The sequence below is a fragment of the Fukomys damarensis genome, unplaced genomic scaffold (genome assembly GCF_012274545.1).
Source record: "Fukomys damarensis isolate Sample0158 unplaced genomic scaffold, DMR_v1.0_HiC HiC_scaffold_21, whole genome shotgun sequence".
NCBI classification, from domain to species: Eukaryota; Metazoa; Chordata; class Mammalia; order Rodentia; family Bathyergidae; genus Fukomys; species Fukomys damarensis.
The window spans coordinates 9,248,424-9,264,290 of NW_022900933.1; the positions used below are offsets into that span (position 1 = coordinate 9,248,424).

General features: G+C 34.7%; 1 protein-coding gene across 1 annotated transcript in view; it reads left to right on the forward strand.

Annotated features, from left to right (window-relative positions):
- Nucleotides 1-13,481, forward strand: part of Fut8 (fucosyltransferase 8) — a 291,305-nt gene extending 277,824 nt beyond the window's left edge. The window contains exons 9-11 of the mRNA XM_010603042.3: nt 624-800; nt 7,587-7,737; nt 12,431-13,481. Of these exons, the coding sequence (XP_010601344.1) occupies nt 624-800; nt 7,587-7,737; nt 12,431-12,748 (646 nt within the window). The 3' untranslated portion in view covers nt 12,749-13,481. The remainder of the gene's footprint in view (nt 1-623; nt 801-7,586; nt 7,738-12,430) is intronic.
- Nucleotides 13,482-15,867: the final 2,386 nt, after the last annotated feature.

The following is a 15,867-nucleotide window of genomic DNA, read 5'->3' on the forward strand; positions in this document are numbered from 1 at the left end:
CTGGAGTGCCACCAGCATCCACAGTCACAGGGATGTTGCGTGCCCTCATCTGGAGGAGCCTCTGGCTCGCTGCTCCTTGGGTCTTGAAAAGTGAAAGTGTCTGGAACACACAGATTCCAAAGATAGTACTCCAAAATCCTGGGAAAATAACTCTTGCTGTTAAACTAGTAAAAATAAGGGGCTGGAATGTAGCTCAGCAATCATACTTCAGGGGTAGTACACCATAGAAACTAAAGCATAATGTGATCAGGATACTTGTGCAGAAACGGTCATTGCAGCATTATTTGTAATGGGAGAAAATCCACCAGAAAGTGACTAGAAAATTATGACTCATATATTCTAGGGAACCCTGTGGGTTTATTTAAATGAAGAAGCCATATCCATATGTATTTGTCTAGATGAGTATCCATAGCTTATGGCTAAATGAAAAGGGAAGTTGCAGAAACACCTTTAGTGGAATCCTAATCTATCAGAGGAAAAATAAAAACAAACCTCCATCAAAAAAATAAAAAGGAAAGAAAAATTGGTTAAAATTGCCCCAAATGCCAGCATAAATAGGGGTATAAACTATCTGAAAAAAATGAATGAATACATTATCAGCAGAATCTGAATTTCTCCCCCAGAGTCCATGTCAGACGCACAGACAAAGTGGGGACAGAAGCAGCCTTCCATCCCATTGAGGAGTACATGGTGCATGTTGAAGAACACTTTCAGCTTCTGGCACGTAGAATGCAAGTGGATAAAAAAAGAGTCTATTTGGCCACGGATGACCCTTCTTTATTAAAGGAGGCAAAAACAAAGTAAGTTAGACCAATTAGTGTGTCTGGGGTGGGATTGTCTCTTTTAATGGATCCTTAATTCTCATGACTTAAGATTCTTGTTATAATATTATTAGTAATGATTCCATTTTTAAATTCAAATGATTGGGTATTTGTATAGCTATTAATCTAATCAAAGCTACTTTATTATCTGATGCTTTATAAGAAGAAATCCAAAATGTATTGTACCACTGCTGCCATCACCAGTGATCATCATTAAATACCATCACCCACATCTTGGTATCAAAGTCTTTATTGATCTACTAGAATTGCCATAATAAAATACCATAAACTAGGCAACTTAAATGACAGAAATTTATTTCTCACAATTGTAGAGGCTGGGATATCAAAAGTCCAAATGCTAGTGAGGTAGAATTTCTTCTGAAACCACTTTCCTGGGTTTATAGGCAACTATCATCTCACTGTGTACTCACTTTATCTCTTCTTTGTGTGTGCTAAAAAAGAGATGGCGGGCTCTCTTGTGTTTCACTTCTTAGGAAGACACTCATCCCGTCAAGATGGTGTTAGCCTTATGAATTCACCTAACCCTAATTACCTCCCAAATGCCAAAAACCAAGATTCAACATACGAATTTTGAAGGGATATTAACATTCAGTCCATAACATTAACCAGCCATGCAGAACTGCTAGGAATAAAGCACACTAGGTCTTTGCCCTTTTGATCTCTCTTCACTAACAATTACAGGCAACAGAATACATGGATATAAATTGTTTTTGTCTTATAAAAATTTATGAAATTTGGAATGTATACTATAAAAAGGAAAAGAATTCAAAGGTGAAATTTGTAAGTAGAGAAATAAATTCTACTAGCATGTATTGAACAATAACCATTATTTTTTGAGCCTGTCTGTATTTCAGGTACTGTACTAGGTGCTGAGGACTCCTTTATAAGCAAGATACTCCCTGCTCTTAATGAAAGCCCAGTCTAGTAAGGGAGTACACAGTTATACTACAATGTGAGTAATGCATCTATGGGATTAGCATAGGGTGTTATGAAAACACAGACAATGCATTTATTTTAATTGGAAATGTCTTATGATAGGATCCTGATGAACCTGGGATAGGCCTTTATTTACTATTAATATTAAATGTGCATGGAGGTAGGGGACAAGAGAGGAAGGAAATCATAGTCTTATTTCTGCTGAGATATCGTCTCCTCCAGAAATCATACCTGAACCTACAACTGAATTGTTTTCCTTCTTGGAACATTGCTTTGTCACAGTGTTTAACACTTGTTTACTTCTGTCATCTTGACTAAATTAAATCCACTTTGGACTTAATACTTAGCTGTTCGTACCCCGTAAATGCTGAATTTTATTTATTTCAGTCCCATTAATTTGAGAGCATTTTATTGACAATTAATCATTTAAACTATTTGGCTAGTTAATGTATTTCTTTGTCCCTTTTTTTGTGTCACAGTTGGGATGACAAAAAGAAACAAATTAAGAATAAAGCTTATAATGCAGGTAAAACACACAGAGACAAATTCATCCACATATCAAAATTAGTTAATGTACGAGTTAGGGATTAAATGAACATTTGGGCACAAAAAATAATAAGAAATTTTCAGTTTTTCAGTTTAACGCTCAGATGTATTAGAGAGAAGTAAAGTAGAAATAGTTCACATGTTCCCTCATTTTAAAACACACTGAATTTGTGGCTTGAAGAAAAGAATATCAATTTTGTTTACTCTTTCACTTGTTCTTGAATGCATCTAAGCTTTTTTTCCTTGATTACAGCAAAATAATTCATTAGAAAATGTAGAAGTTAGTAAATAGTGGAAGCAAGGAAAAATCGTTACCCGTCATCCCATTATTCAGCAGTAACAACTATTTCAATATTGACATATTCCTCCCAGTCATTTATATAGTCGCGTTTTTAAATAGTTCGCTGTATTCTGTAGAGTTCTGATTTCTTTTTTCAACGAATACAACGTTAGATCCATTTTCTCGAGTAACTAGAAAAAGGTCATTTATTTATTAGTTAGAAAAGTAACAATATGTTTTGATCTGTGCATGCATTGTAGAGTCAGTCAAAGTAATTAGCATATTCATCACTTTCCCATCTTATCATTTTGGGGGAATGTTTTAAAATCTTTTATTTTAGCAATTTTGAGATATATACCATACATTATTAACTGTGGTTACTATACAGTGTCATAGATCACTAAAACTTAGTCTTTCGATCTGAGACTTCGAACTCTGAACACATTTCCTTTTCCAGTTCTTCCCCCTTTCCCTGCTTTACCCACTACAGCTTTTTCGGTAACCCCGCTGTACTCTGTGAAGTTGACTTTTTATATTCCACGTATAAGCAAGATTACACAGTATTTTTTTGTGTGTGTCTGGCTTACTTCATTTAGCATAATGTCCTCCGATTTTATCCACACTGTCACAAATAAGTTTCCTTCTTTTTGAGGCTATGTGGTCTTCCATTTTATATATATATATATGTCACATTTTCTTTATCCTTTCTTACATTGATGGACATTTCAGTTGCTTCCATATCTTGCCTACTATGAATACTGCTTAAATGAATATGGAAATACAGATATTTCTGATTTACTGATATATACAATTCCTGATATCCATACTGATATATACAATTCAATGCATTTGGATGTATACATCCAGAAATGGGCTTTCTGGCTCGCATGATAATTCTATTTTACATTTTTTAGGAAACTCTATACTATACTCGAAAATGGTTCTGCTAATTACATCCTCACAAGCATTCCCTTTGCACCACATCCTCAACAATGCTATCTTTTGTCTTTCTGTAAGCAACCTTTGTAACAGATATAAGGAAGTATCTCGTTAGGGTTTATTTAATTTAATTATTTTGCATTTTCCTGGTGATTAGAAGTATTAAACATTTTTAAAATATATTTTTTAGCTATTCAGACCTCTTGAGAAGTATTTGTTCCAAATTTTTGCCCTTTTTGAATATGATTATTTGTTTTCCTGCTGTGGAGTTCCTTATTTGGGAGGAGGGGACTTGCCATTCATCTGGATATATTGTTTGCAAATTTTTTCTTATTCTCTAGGTGTCTCTTCACCCTCTTATTTGTTTTATTTGCTGTAGGGAAGTATTTTAATTCATCTGCATCTGGGTATCTAGTTTTACCATCACAATTTATTAGGCAGACTGTCTGTCCCTCCTGTGTGTTTGTGACACCTGTGGGGAAAGTCAGAAGGCCATAAATTCTTGGTTTTGTTGTGGGAGGAATTCTATCCTATTTAATTGGTCATTATGGCTTTTGTGACCACCATGCTGTTCTGATTACGATAGCTTTGGGTTTTTCTTTTTTCTAAATTGCTTTGATTATTTGGGGTGTTTTGTGGTTCCATACAAATTTCAGGATTTTTTTTTCCTACTTCTGTGAAAACTGACATTGGAATTTTGATAGGAATTGCATTGAGTCTATAGATTAGTTTAGGTAGCTTTAACAATATTAATTCTTCCAGTACTTGAACACAGGCTGTCTTTCCATCTGTGTCTTCAGTTTCTTTAATCAATGTTTTACAGTTTTCAGTGTATAAAACTTCTACTTCTTTGGTTGAGTTTGCTCCTAGGTTTTTTATTTTGTTCTGCTGGATGGTACTGTAAATGGGATTGTTAATTTCTTTTTCAGATAGTTTGTTTCTAATGCATAGAAATGTTACTGATTTTCATATGTTGGTTTTGTAACCTACAGCTTTATTTTGTTTTATCAGTTCTGACAGTTTTGATGGAGTCTTCAAGGCTTTCTGTGTAAAAGATCATGTCATTACCAAACAGTTTCCCCTCCTCTCTTCATATATGGATTCTTTTCCCACCATTTTTGTTACCTAATTGTTCCAGCTAGTACTCTGTTGAACAGATGAGTGTACATTTTGCTCTGTGGGCTTATCATACATAGCCTTTATTGTGTTGAGATATTACTTCGATACCTGTTATTGAGAATTTTTATCTTTAACAGATGTTGAGTCTTGTCAAATGTTTTTTTCTGCATCTGTAGAGATTAACCATGGTTTTTGTTCTTTCTGTAATAAGGTATTTCACATTTATTGATTTATATGTGTTTAATCACCCTTGTATCACTAAGATAAACCTTATTTGCTCATAGTGCATTATCTTTGTGATGTGCTTTTGAAATTGATTTCCTAATATCTCATGAAGGATTTTTTGTATCTGTTCATCAAGGATATTGGCTTATAATTTTCTTTTCTTGTAATGTCCTTGTTTGGCTTTGTATCAGGGTAATGCTGGCCTTGTAAAATGAACTTGAAAGTATCTCTTCATCTTCAGTTTTTAAAAAGAGTTTGAGATGGGTTGGTGTTAGTTCTTGAGCTATTTGGTATAATTAATTCATTAGGGACTGGGAATACAAAGGCAAATAAAAGATAATATGTGGCTCCTTATAACAGAATATTTAAAATAAATATATAAGTGTATTTATATAATTAATATAATACATATATAAAGTAATTATAGCATATTTAAAGAAGTGTCCTGAAGTACTCACATATCAGAAATAGTGAAATCAGAAACAGTATCACCTTCATTCTGGGGATTCAGAAATGAAAATTTTATTATTAATTTAAAATTGCAAACTAGTTCTTTGTGGGTGAATATAAAAATAAATTGTTATAAAATAGAAAAACATTTTTTGTCACTATCAATCTCAAACCTCAAGGCAGAATTCCTATGTCAGCGTATTTGAGGGCAAGAAAGAAGAAGCATATTTGTTTTTATATTTTTATTTTTTAAGAACGTATTTGTACAGAAAGTTCCATGCTCGTTATTGGAATTCTCCCACTAGTCATGTTTTGTTTTGTTTTGTTTTTCACTCTTAGGAGCCCTCATGATGCCATCTTTTATATACAGAGAAAAACCTGTGAAACTTCCACAGTACCTTTTGGTTTGCCTTTAGAGAAGAACCTTTTAGGAAGGTCATTAATGTTAGTTTCATTTCTCAGTAAATGGATCACTCTTTTCTTTGTTTCAACGAGTACCCAACCATCCTGACAAAGTCTTTATTCAAGGGTAGAACTTTAACTGGTTTTATCAGTTCCCCTTCTCTTCTACCCTGTAGCATTGAGATATATATCAATGTTTATGCCCTATGCCTGGCTTTGCAGCTCTTTAGGGATCATATTTAAAATATTTCTAGGTGTTTTATTTTTTAAACAAATGTGACATTTTCTTTATCTCCCAAATTCTGAGCTGAGGGCAAATGTCAAAGATAATAAGGCCCAATAGATATGATCATTGAATATCAGTCTGAAGCAGTACTCAGAGACTTGGCTTTAACAGTCATTATTAGAGAGGCAATAAAGGAAAGCTCAGCTCTTGGTCGTCATAAAATGAAGAGAAGTCTGAAGCAACTGTTAAGAGGATTGGGATAAAATCCCAGACAAAGGTAGCACTCACTTGTTGATATATTTTTCACACAGCATTGTGTGGAATGGTAGGTACTGTGATGCAGACAAAAATAAGGCAGGATTTTCACCATTGGGGAATATTCTTTGGAAGACAGACATTTAAACTGACGCCTAATATTTCAGAATTTCTAAATAAGAACTATTCTTTTAGGGAATACTCATTCATCCTTTGTTATATTACCGACTGTGTTCTAGTTGCTGAGAATAATACAGTAAATAGAGCAGGTGAAATGTCTCCCAATGAGAGAAGATGGAGGTTGGCAGTAGGTACAGGCAGTAAATATATTTCAGATGACAGTAAGAACCATAGAGAAACATTTGGCAGGTAAAAGGGATACTGTCAAACTCCTCACTGATGAAGTGATATTGAACAGAGATCTAAAGAAGTAAAGAATAGAATTAGGTGGATATTTGGGTGAACAATGTAATAATCACAGCTAATACTGAGCATTTACTCCATCAAATACTCATCTAAGCACTTTATGTCACTATGTATTAATTCTTATGAAAGTATATAAAGTACATACAGTTTTTATCCCCTTTTCATGTAACTGCCCAAGATTTACCACTTCATTCTGAAGATGCACTTCGTGTACTAAGATGCCAAACAACTGTTTCAGAGGAGAATCATTTAAATGGGTGGTACTTCTTAAAGATGACCTGTTTTAATATTTTAAACATATATCTTATCTCAAATAAGACTACCAACATATTACTTGGTGGGCACCTGCAAGAAATTTGCTTCGCAAATTCATGAGAATGGCCTTCCTTTATTGTTATTGGTTAAGAGCAGGTGGTTCTTCAGAAAGAAGAAAGTAGACTATTGGTTCTCACAGATTTTTAAAATATTCATCTCTTAATTTCTTTGCATCATTAACTTGTAATATCAATGAAGACATTTATAGAGTTCATCTGAATTATCACAAATTATAAATTAAAAATTTAAATGAAATTTTGTCATATTTATATTCTAAAGCAAGAATTCATTAATCAAATATGAAAACAGCTTAAATAAACTCTTAGAAGGGCATTCGTTATAAACATAATAAGGAGCCTTAAATTTTAACTCTTTCATGAATTGAGAAAGGATGTTTTGATGCATGTTTTATGTGTTGTACCAATAATATTTAATACACAGGGCATTCCAGAATGGTTTCTGCCCACTGCTAGGTTCAAAAAATGTCTCAGAAGCTATAGTACTTTACTGAATTCCATAACTGAATCGCTTCTCACTGCTGCAGAGGAGCTCTTGATTAAAAGAGCAAGTTTCCCAATAAGATACTGTGACTGCAGTGACCATGTATAAATTTGATTTTTCTTAGGTACCCCAATTATGAATTTATCAGTGATAACTCTATCTCTTGGTCGGCTGGGCTGCACAATCGGTACACAGAAAATTCCCTTCGGGGTGTGATCCTGGATATACATTTTCTATCCCAGGCAGACTTCCTCGTGTGTACTTTTTCATCCCAGGTAAGTAGCATAGAGGACCTTTAAATGGTCGTACTTTTTTATCATATTGGCTTTAGGAAAATTGATATCCATGTGTCTAGATGTCTTTAGTGTTATCATGGCTCAGGTACAGTTTTCCTTATGTTTAGTAAGGATGCCTTTTATGTGAGAATGAAGAGATTCCATGACTATTTGAACGCTTTGCATACTTAGCTGTTTTCAGGCCATGGTTGAGTACATCTTCACTAAAGCCAGTTGATGGAGCTAGTTGTTCAGTGTACTTGACTTGTTCACAGCATTTAACAGAAACTGAGTAATTAAGCACACTTAGATTTTTGCATACAGGTAATATGTAACCAGAGTCCATCCATTTCAATACATCAATACACTGAGACTTAAATGCCAAGCTTTTGCTTCACTTGATTGTCTTTTAGAAAGGAAGAAAGAGTAAATGCAATTCATTTTCAAGTTCTATACTACATTTGTAAGGAAGAAAACTGTATGTTAAATTTAATACAATATCACATTCATTCTTCAAGTTTAATTGTTGCATATAATTATGGTTATGGGTTTGGTGTATGTGGTTTATAAGTGGTTCAATCAGCATTATATGATCTGTGGAATAGCCATATAATATTCATTGTCAGTTTTATTCTCCTTTCTCATTTATACACATATTGTTAGTTAGTTCATTTTAACAGCTGCTATTTGTACGCAAAGTTATACTACTAAGGGAAGAGGGGAGATTGAAGGTATAGTTCATTCAGAATCAGAATACATACATGAAACAACTAGAGAATAATTACCAAAAATATAAATCGGTGTGAGAAATACATGTTTAAATGCTGAGAGGAAGCATAGAAAACATGAAAAATAAAAGCCAATCATTTCTGGGAGAATGTTTCAGAGAGAAAAAGAAATGGAAGATATTTTTAATTACATGACAAAGTATAATGTCACAATGGGATGGTGATAAGATTTTCGGAAAGATATCCAGGCAAAGGCTAAAGGTTCTGTAGAGAATAAAAATAATTTAATAATCAAATACATCTATATAAAACAGGAATCACATAACAGCAATGCTAATCAGAACAAAAACCTTCCTTGCCTTCAAGTTCCTGGGAAGAAATCTACTATTGCTGTTTCACACTAATTGGGGTGGGGATCCTATCTTTGAGAAGCTTCTTTTCCTTTTTTGTGGCAGTGGTGGTGGGGTGGTCAGGGGTATATATGATGTACTTGGTCCCTCACAGCTATTTCTGAGAATCTAACTATGTACCTACATGATCAACAAGACTGTGTAGTCAGTTAGAACCTCACACATAGCTGATACTGTTAAAATGTATGAGTTGAGTTACTTTCCCACGTATACCATCTTCCCTATATGTCTGGATTTTAGGCCTGTCTGAAATCTCTTGTTCTAGTCCAGACTTTCTCAATCTAGGCACTGTCCATATTTGGGGCCAGATAATTCTTTGTTAAGAGGAACAGTACTGTGCTTTGTAGGATGTAGCATCCTTGGCCAATAGCATCCCCAAAACTCATGTTGTAACAGCTAAAATTTTAAATATTACCATGTTTCCTGGAGACAAAATTACCTTAGTTGAGAATCACTGTTCTAGTCATAGATCTCTAAAATTAAATAAATATGTATATGGCATAGGTTATGATGAGATATATAGCATGGTCTCAACAAGTTGCCCAGGCTACCCTTAAAGTTGCACTCTTCCTGCCTCAGCCTCCTGAGTAACTGGGAATACAGACATGCACCACCACACTCAGCTGCTTTTTTTTTTCCTTTAAATATCTACTTGAGAATTTTTGGTCCTCATAACTCTAATTCTGACTCAGAAGTCAGGACCTCTGTTGTTTTATAGTGGTAAAAGTTTGTCCAGGCTCAAGGGGAAGATTGGACTGCTTTGCTGTGTTTATGCATAATATCGATCTCAATGTGTTATGACCTTGGATCCAAGGGAGCAGTGCATTTATATCCAAGGGAATGAGATTCACATTCATATACTGTATTATCCCTAAAAACCCTTGCCAGTCAGACAGTGTTCATGCAGACTAATTTCTGCTCATTTGAGGCATTATTTTATACCCCAACATAAACTTGAATACCTAAAATATTTAATGTTAACGTTCAAAATAAAAGCTTCACAGTAAAAATGCCTTATATTTATGGATTAAGTGGCAGTTTGTCAAATCTGATTATCTCCATATATCATGTCTTACTTCATTGGTGGTGAACCTGGGACACACATGTTGCAGTGGGCTGTTTGTATCATTGAAACCTCTAAAAGGTTCACCATCACTGTCCTATATGATTACTAAAAGCTGTAGCACAGCTGTGAAATGACTGTACATGCACTGGTGGCCAATCTCTGGACTTAACTTGCACCTCAATATTTTTGCAAATACTTCTAAGAAAGATATTTAATACAGTTTAATATTTTTACAATGAGAATGAAAGTGGTTGTTGAATTATAAAAGATTATATCTTGCCATAAATCCATATTAGAATCATTTTTAAAATATCCCAGAAATAGGGTATGAGAAAAGATCGCAGTTAGGATCAAAGCCATCAACTTCACTGGCAGAGGACAAGAGTGACCACAGAGTGGCTGGGAGGCCTATAGCCTGTCTCTAAATTCCACAGCCTGTCTCTAACTATTGGTGTTTTGTTTTAGTTTTTTTCACTTTTAAGAGCAGTAATAACAATAGTACCTGATGTATAGCTTTTTTGTATGAGACAACTAAATAGTTATTACATGTAAACCAGCAAAAATAGTACTTTGCAATGTATTAAAGCCTTACCCTAAAAACATTACAATGTGTCTTCATCTCCCTCATTGATTAGTCTGGAATCTTGTGATGTCTGGCTTTTCCTCACAGTCAAAACAACCATGAAAGGTAAACATTGAACATTTTTAAATCTATTTAGGATATCGAGGCAGCCACAACTGCGCAACCAAAGATACTGTACTCACAAAAGAGGACTTCCAGAACTGCTTCAAAAAGTGGCAAGAATGGTGGGGTGTGTGTTCAAAGTGAAGTGGAGTATTTGGAGGGAGATTAATGACAGTGCATCTTTTACTTTAGTTTTCAATCACATCTCATACATGTGTTGAAGTTAGAAAAGTAAATCTTAAAAAAAAAAAGAAAAGTTAATTCAGTTTTTGTTATATATGCCACAAGCATGCTAGAAAGTGGGAGAAGACTAAAGCCATACATCCAGAAGATTGACAAAACATAAAATATTGTGAACTAAATCTCAGCCCAGAATAAAACAAACAATGGACTCTCAACTTTTACTGGTGAGAGCTTTATGTTCTAGGAAGAAGGTGTTAGAAACTGGTACAAGTTTAATATCTTCTTAGTGCTCAACAGTCCTTACATTGTCTTATGTAGACTTTCTATCATTCATATATATATATATATATATATATATATTATCCTCTAAAGAATTTTACAGTAAATGGCAACAATGAGAAAGAAATGATCTGGTGACCATTCACGATTATAAACAATACAAGAACAATGAAAGTCCATGCTAGGAAGAAAAATGGAAAGTTTGATGTTGCAAAAATTGCATGCATGAGTGTTACATCTTAATCCAGATTCTTCATAAGGTTTTAAATAGCACTACCACCTGCCACCATCTTAGCTTCTGAAGCACCAGAAAGAAGAAAAAAAACATTGTTTGCATTCAGTTTTTCATTAACTGAGATGACCACAGCTGAAGGTTTAAGAAATTTTAACCTGAGTTGGTTTTGGTTCAGGTATATAAAGGAAATTTTTTCTATGAAAAATGAGTTTTCTCATCTGTCTTCAGCTGTTCTCAGTAAAGATTCTGAAACTCATTTCTGAAACCTATTTACTTTATACTGAATCTGTTTTGTAATTGCTTAAAATGTTATTTCTTTGTAGAGATAGTTACAGTTTTAACTAGCATGAAGCATTAAGCTGAAAGAATGGAGCTCAGTTTATGGAATTTCAGTTGTCATTCAATGAACGAGGAAGATAAACTTCAGACGAGGAATCTTTTAAGTAGCCTTAAAATGGCACTAATCAGACAGATGCTTCTTACCCAAAGGCTGGCCCAGTTTATGTCCAAGTGTGCTACTATACACACCACACATTTAAAACTCTTCAGAACAGAAATGATGACTTTTTTTTTCTCAATTGCCAGTACAAGTTGATTGTTAATAATTACATAAATTTCTGTCAAGAAAGGTTCTTAGACCAAGTGCCAAATTAGCAAAAAAAGAAAAAGTGATTAACAGTGGATGAAGTAAAGAGAGTAGCAGCATTTACATTAAATATTTGTAATCTTAATCCTAAACCTTGACTTCTTCAAGGCAGAAACTCATTTTTGTGTGACAGTGCCCAGGCTGGATGACTGTATAGCTCCTAATAAATGTTTACTGAAATTAATTGAATGCATATATTAAATTACATATATATATGTAGTTCCCTCACCTTAATTGTAATAATCTTTTGGGTGTGTATGTTTTTTAATAGATATAGGCACAAAGATTAAGAATAACTTATACTATTATAAGATAGCAAGTGGGGTGAAAGCATATAACCAGAGGCCACTACTTCCCAGTCCTCTCAGTCCTAGAGGCAGTCTTTGGCCAAGGCTTTCAGATTGCTATGAAGGAGTGATTTATATATTATACTAACAAACTTTTTTCCACTCTTTCCCAAGGTCTGTCGAGTTGCTTATGAAATCATGCAAACACTGCATCCTGATGCCTCTGCAAACTTTCATTCTTTAGATGACATCTACTATTTTGGGGGCCAAAATGCCCACAACCAGATTGCTATTTATCCTCACCAGCCTCGAACTGAAGAGGAAATTCCCATGGAACCTGGAGATATCATTGGTGTGGCTGGAAATCACTGGGATGGCTATTCTAAAGGTGTCAACAGAAAACTGGGAAGAACAGGTTTATATCCCTCCTACAAAGTCCGAGAGAAAATAGAAACAGTGAAGTACCCCACATACCCTGAGGCTGAGAAATAAAACTCAGGTGTAAGAGATGGATAGCCGAACTCAGTTTGAACCACTTCAGTCAACCAGTAGATGAAGAAAGCCGTGACCTAACCATGAACAACTGGGAACTGACATACCTTTTTGGTGGAGTTACTCTTTAACAAGGGCTGCAGTGCCCTCAAACCCACGCACAGTACAGTGGTGTACTCATATGTAACACGCAAGCAGATTGTTTTCTACTTTGCCCTTTAAATATTATGTCCCCATGAACCAAACACTGCCACATTGTGTAATTTATGTAACACAGACATTTTGTGTGAGACTTCAAACATGGTGCCTATATCTGAGAGATCTATATGACTTATTGAGAAGACCTGAACTAGTTCCCTGCTGTGGGGAAGTTGATTCTTAGCCAGTGGTGGTGTTGTGACCACTGAATTTACTCCAGTCAACAGATTCAAAATGAGAATGGATTTTTTTTCCTTTATAGGATTGTCTGGATTTTTTTTTTAAGTAATTCCATCAGATCATCCACCTCATCATTAATAAGCGAAGGATACATTAGAAAATAAAATAATTCATTCTCCACTAGGAACTTTTGTAAAACAATGCCATGAACAAATTCTTAGTGTTTCTGGACATTCTCTTTGATAACAAAAAAATAAATTTTAAAAAGGAATTTTGTAAAGTTTCTAGAATTTTGTATCACTGGATGATGTGGTGGTCATATTTATAATAGGACTGTGATTAATAGAGGAGTTTTGTAGTTTTTCAGCTTTACTTTTTTTGGTTTCTTGTATCAAGTGATTATCAGGCCTTAACTGGAAGAGACATTGGTCTATTTTAATACTGAAAACTGATTTTAGTTTTAGACATAACAAAGTTACTAAGAACATTCTTTGGGAGCTTGCATTCTTTTTAGACATTGTTGGTTTGTTTTATTTGAATGAAATAATCATACTCCTTATTCATGGAGAAACTGTTATGTCCATTTTTAAAGCTAATCATTTCAGGTTTGTTCGGGAATGTTTCTTATTATGGCTTTGTCACTTTTTGTGACTGAGGGTTCTGTCACTGTATGCAGGAATCAGTTTGTGCCCTTTCCTGTTATCATCTGTTTTTGATAATCCCAAGAATCTTTGGAGTTGAGAAGTTGACTCTGTGAATTATGTATCTTATAGTATGTAGAATTTTGCGCACAAAGGAGAGAACAACCAGAATGACACCCAAAACAGACTCGAGATTATCTGGTCCACTATTTCCTTTCAGTAATTCCATGTTGAAATCACTTGAGAAGATAAAAGTTCGATGTCTTCTCTCTAAACATCACTTTTATCTTCATAAAAACACTCCCTATTTGTGTGTAGCCTGTCTCCTACAGATTCTTTGCATGAATACTTCATAGCATTTGTTTGTTCTAAAGGAAAAACTTTGTCCACATAGGAACTAGTATCAGGCCTGATAATAAATATCAGGGATCTCAGAAAGATAAACTCGCTTTATCCTAAGTGAAAATACCTGGATATAAAATCTTTCAAACATCCCAAAATTCTTTTCACTTCTCAAGTCACACCTTCCCAAAGAGCAAAACTACCTACCTATACTGTCAAGTAAGCAATTTGCCATTTAGTTTTGGAACACATAAAAACCACTGGAAAAGATGGGTGTGGTAATGCAAGCCTCTAATCTAGCCACCCAAGAGATGATTCAGGAGGATTGCAAATTCAGTTTCAGTCTAAGCAACTTAGAGAGACCCTGTCTCAAAGTAAAATTCTGAAAAGGGCTGAGGATATAGCTCAGTGCTAGAGGGTTTTCCTTGCATGTGTGAGGTTCTGGCTTTAATCCCCAGTACCACCAAAGGGACAGGGGTTACAGAATCTCCAACTAAGGAGAGGTACTTTTGATTATGAGTTACTCTGCTATTCCTATGTCTCGTGTCATCAGAATATCAGTAACTGTGGCTCTGATTTGTGGCTTTGTAGCAGAGCTAAAGGTAAATCAGTCTCTTTTCAATTCTAAGTTGACCCAGTTCCAAAATCAAAAGGACCACAGAATAGAAATATGAAGGAAATAAATTAAGAATTGTTTCTGAAATGGAGGCTAAGATTTAATTTTGGATATTTTATCTTTTAGTGCTTGACTTGGCATTTAATTCTTCTCTGCTGAGATTGCCTCTTTTTATTCACTATGAGCATGTTTTCCTTCATTGAATGTGGCTATAGTAACTACTTTAAAATCCTTTTCTGGTAAAGCCAACATCAGAATAATCTCAAAATTAACCTCCACTGTTTATTTTTTCTTTATAGAATTTATCAGTAGTTTTGATGTGGTTTGTTTTGGCCCCTCATAACAAGTTTTTTCGGATCAAGTCCTGAACACTGTAAATGTTTGTGTTGTAGATTCTGTTATATTCCTCTGAAGAATGCTTATTTCTTAAATTATGTTAGTTGACATTTAACCATACTGGACTTATAAACTTCTTTGGGCAGCAATTGAAATCTTAATTCAGTTTTTCTATATTTAGCTAGAAACTGTTCAATTAGTGAACCCAAGATTTGGTTAGAGACTATACCCAGGATTTAAGACACTACTTATTTTGCTTTGGCTCTCCTTTGTTTTCCACTCTTACTTTCTAGCATTTGTAGTTGCTATTTCTGTGGTGTTCTCTAATTCTTTAGCCAGAAAGACTGCATCTTTCTATCAGCCTGAAAAGCCGTAAAGATTGGGAAACTCACCTTGTGCTAGTCTCTTTTTCCAAGTTTCCGCTTCCCTCCAAAATTTGCCTGGGTTTTGTTCAATCTTCAATACTTTCAGGCAATTTGGGGGGTTTTTTGAATGTTTATAGTTGTTATCTGTTAGATTGGTTCATATGGGGGCTTACTTTGTCACACAGGAAATGAAGCTGTGAGGGTAAGATGTAACAACGAGAAAATGTGGGAGAAGTAGGTCAGGCTTATTTCTGTGATAGCCCCTGTGTAGACTCTGGCCTTAATAACTAAGCCAGTAGCCTCAAACAGACAAAAAGGCAAAGGACTAACCAAATTGTTAAGCCTGCAGGTATGAATGACTAAGGAATACTGCTGACCATATCTTTCTCAGAAGCTTTTAGAGCCACTGTATGTAATGGTGATTCCTTCTGTCATTTTGGG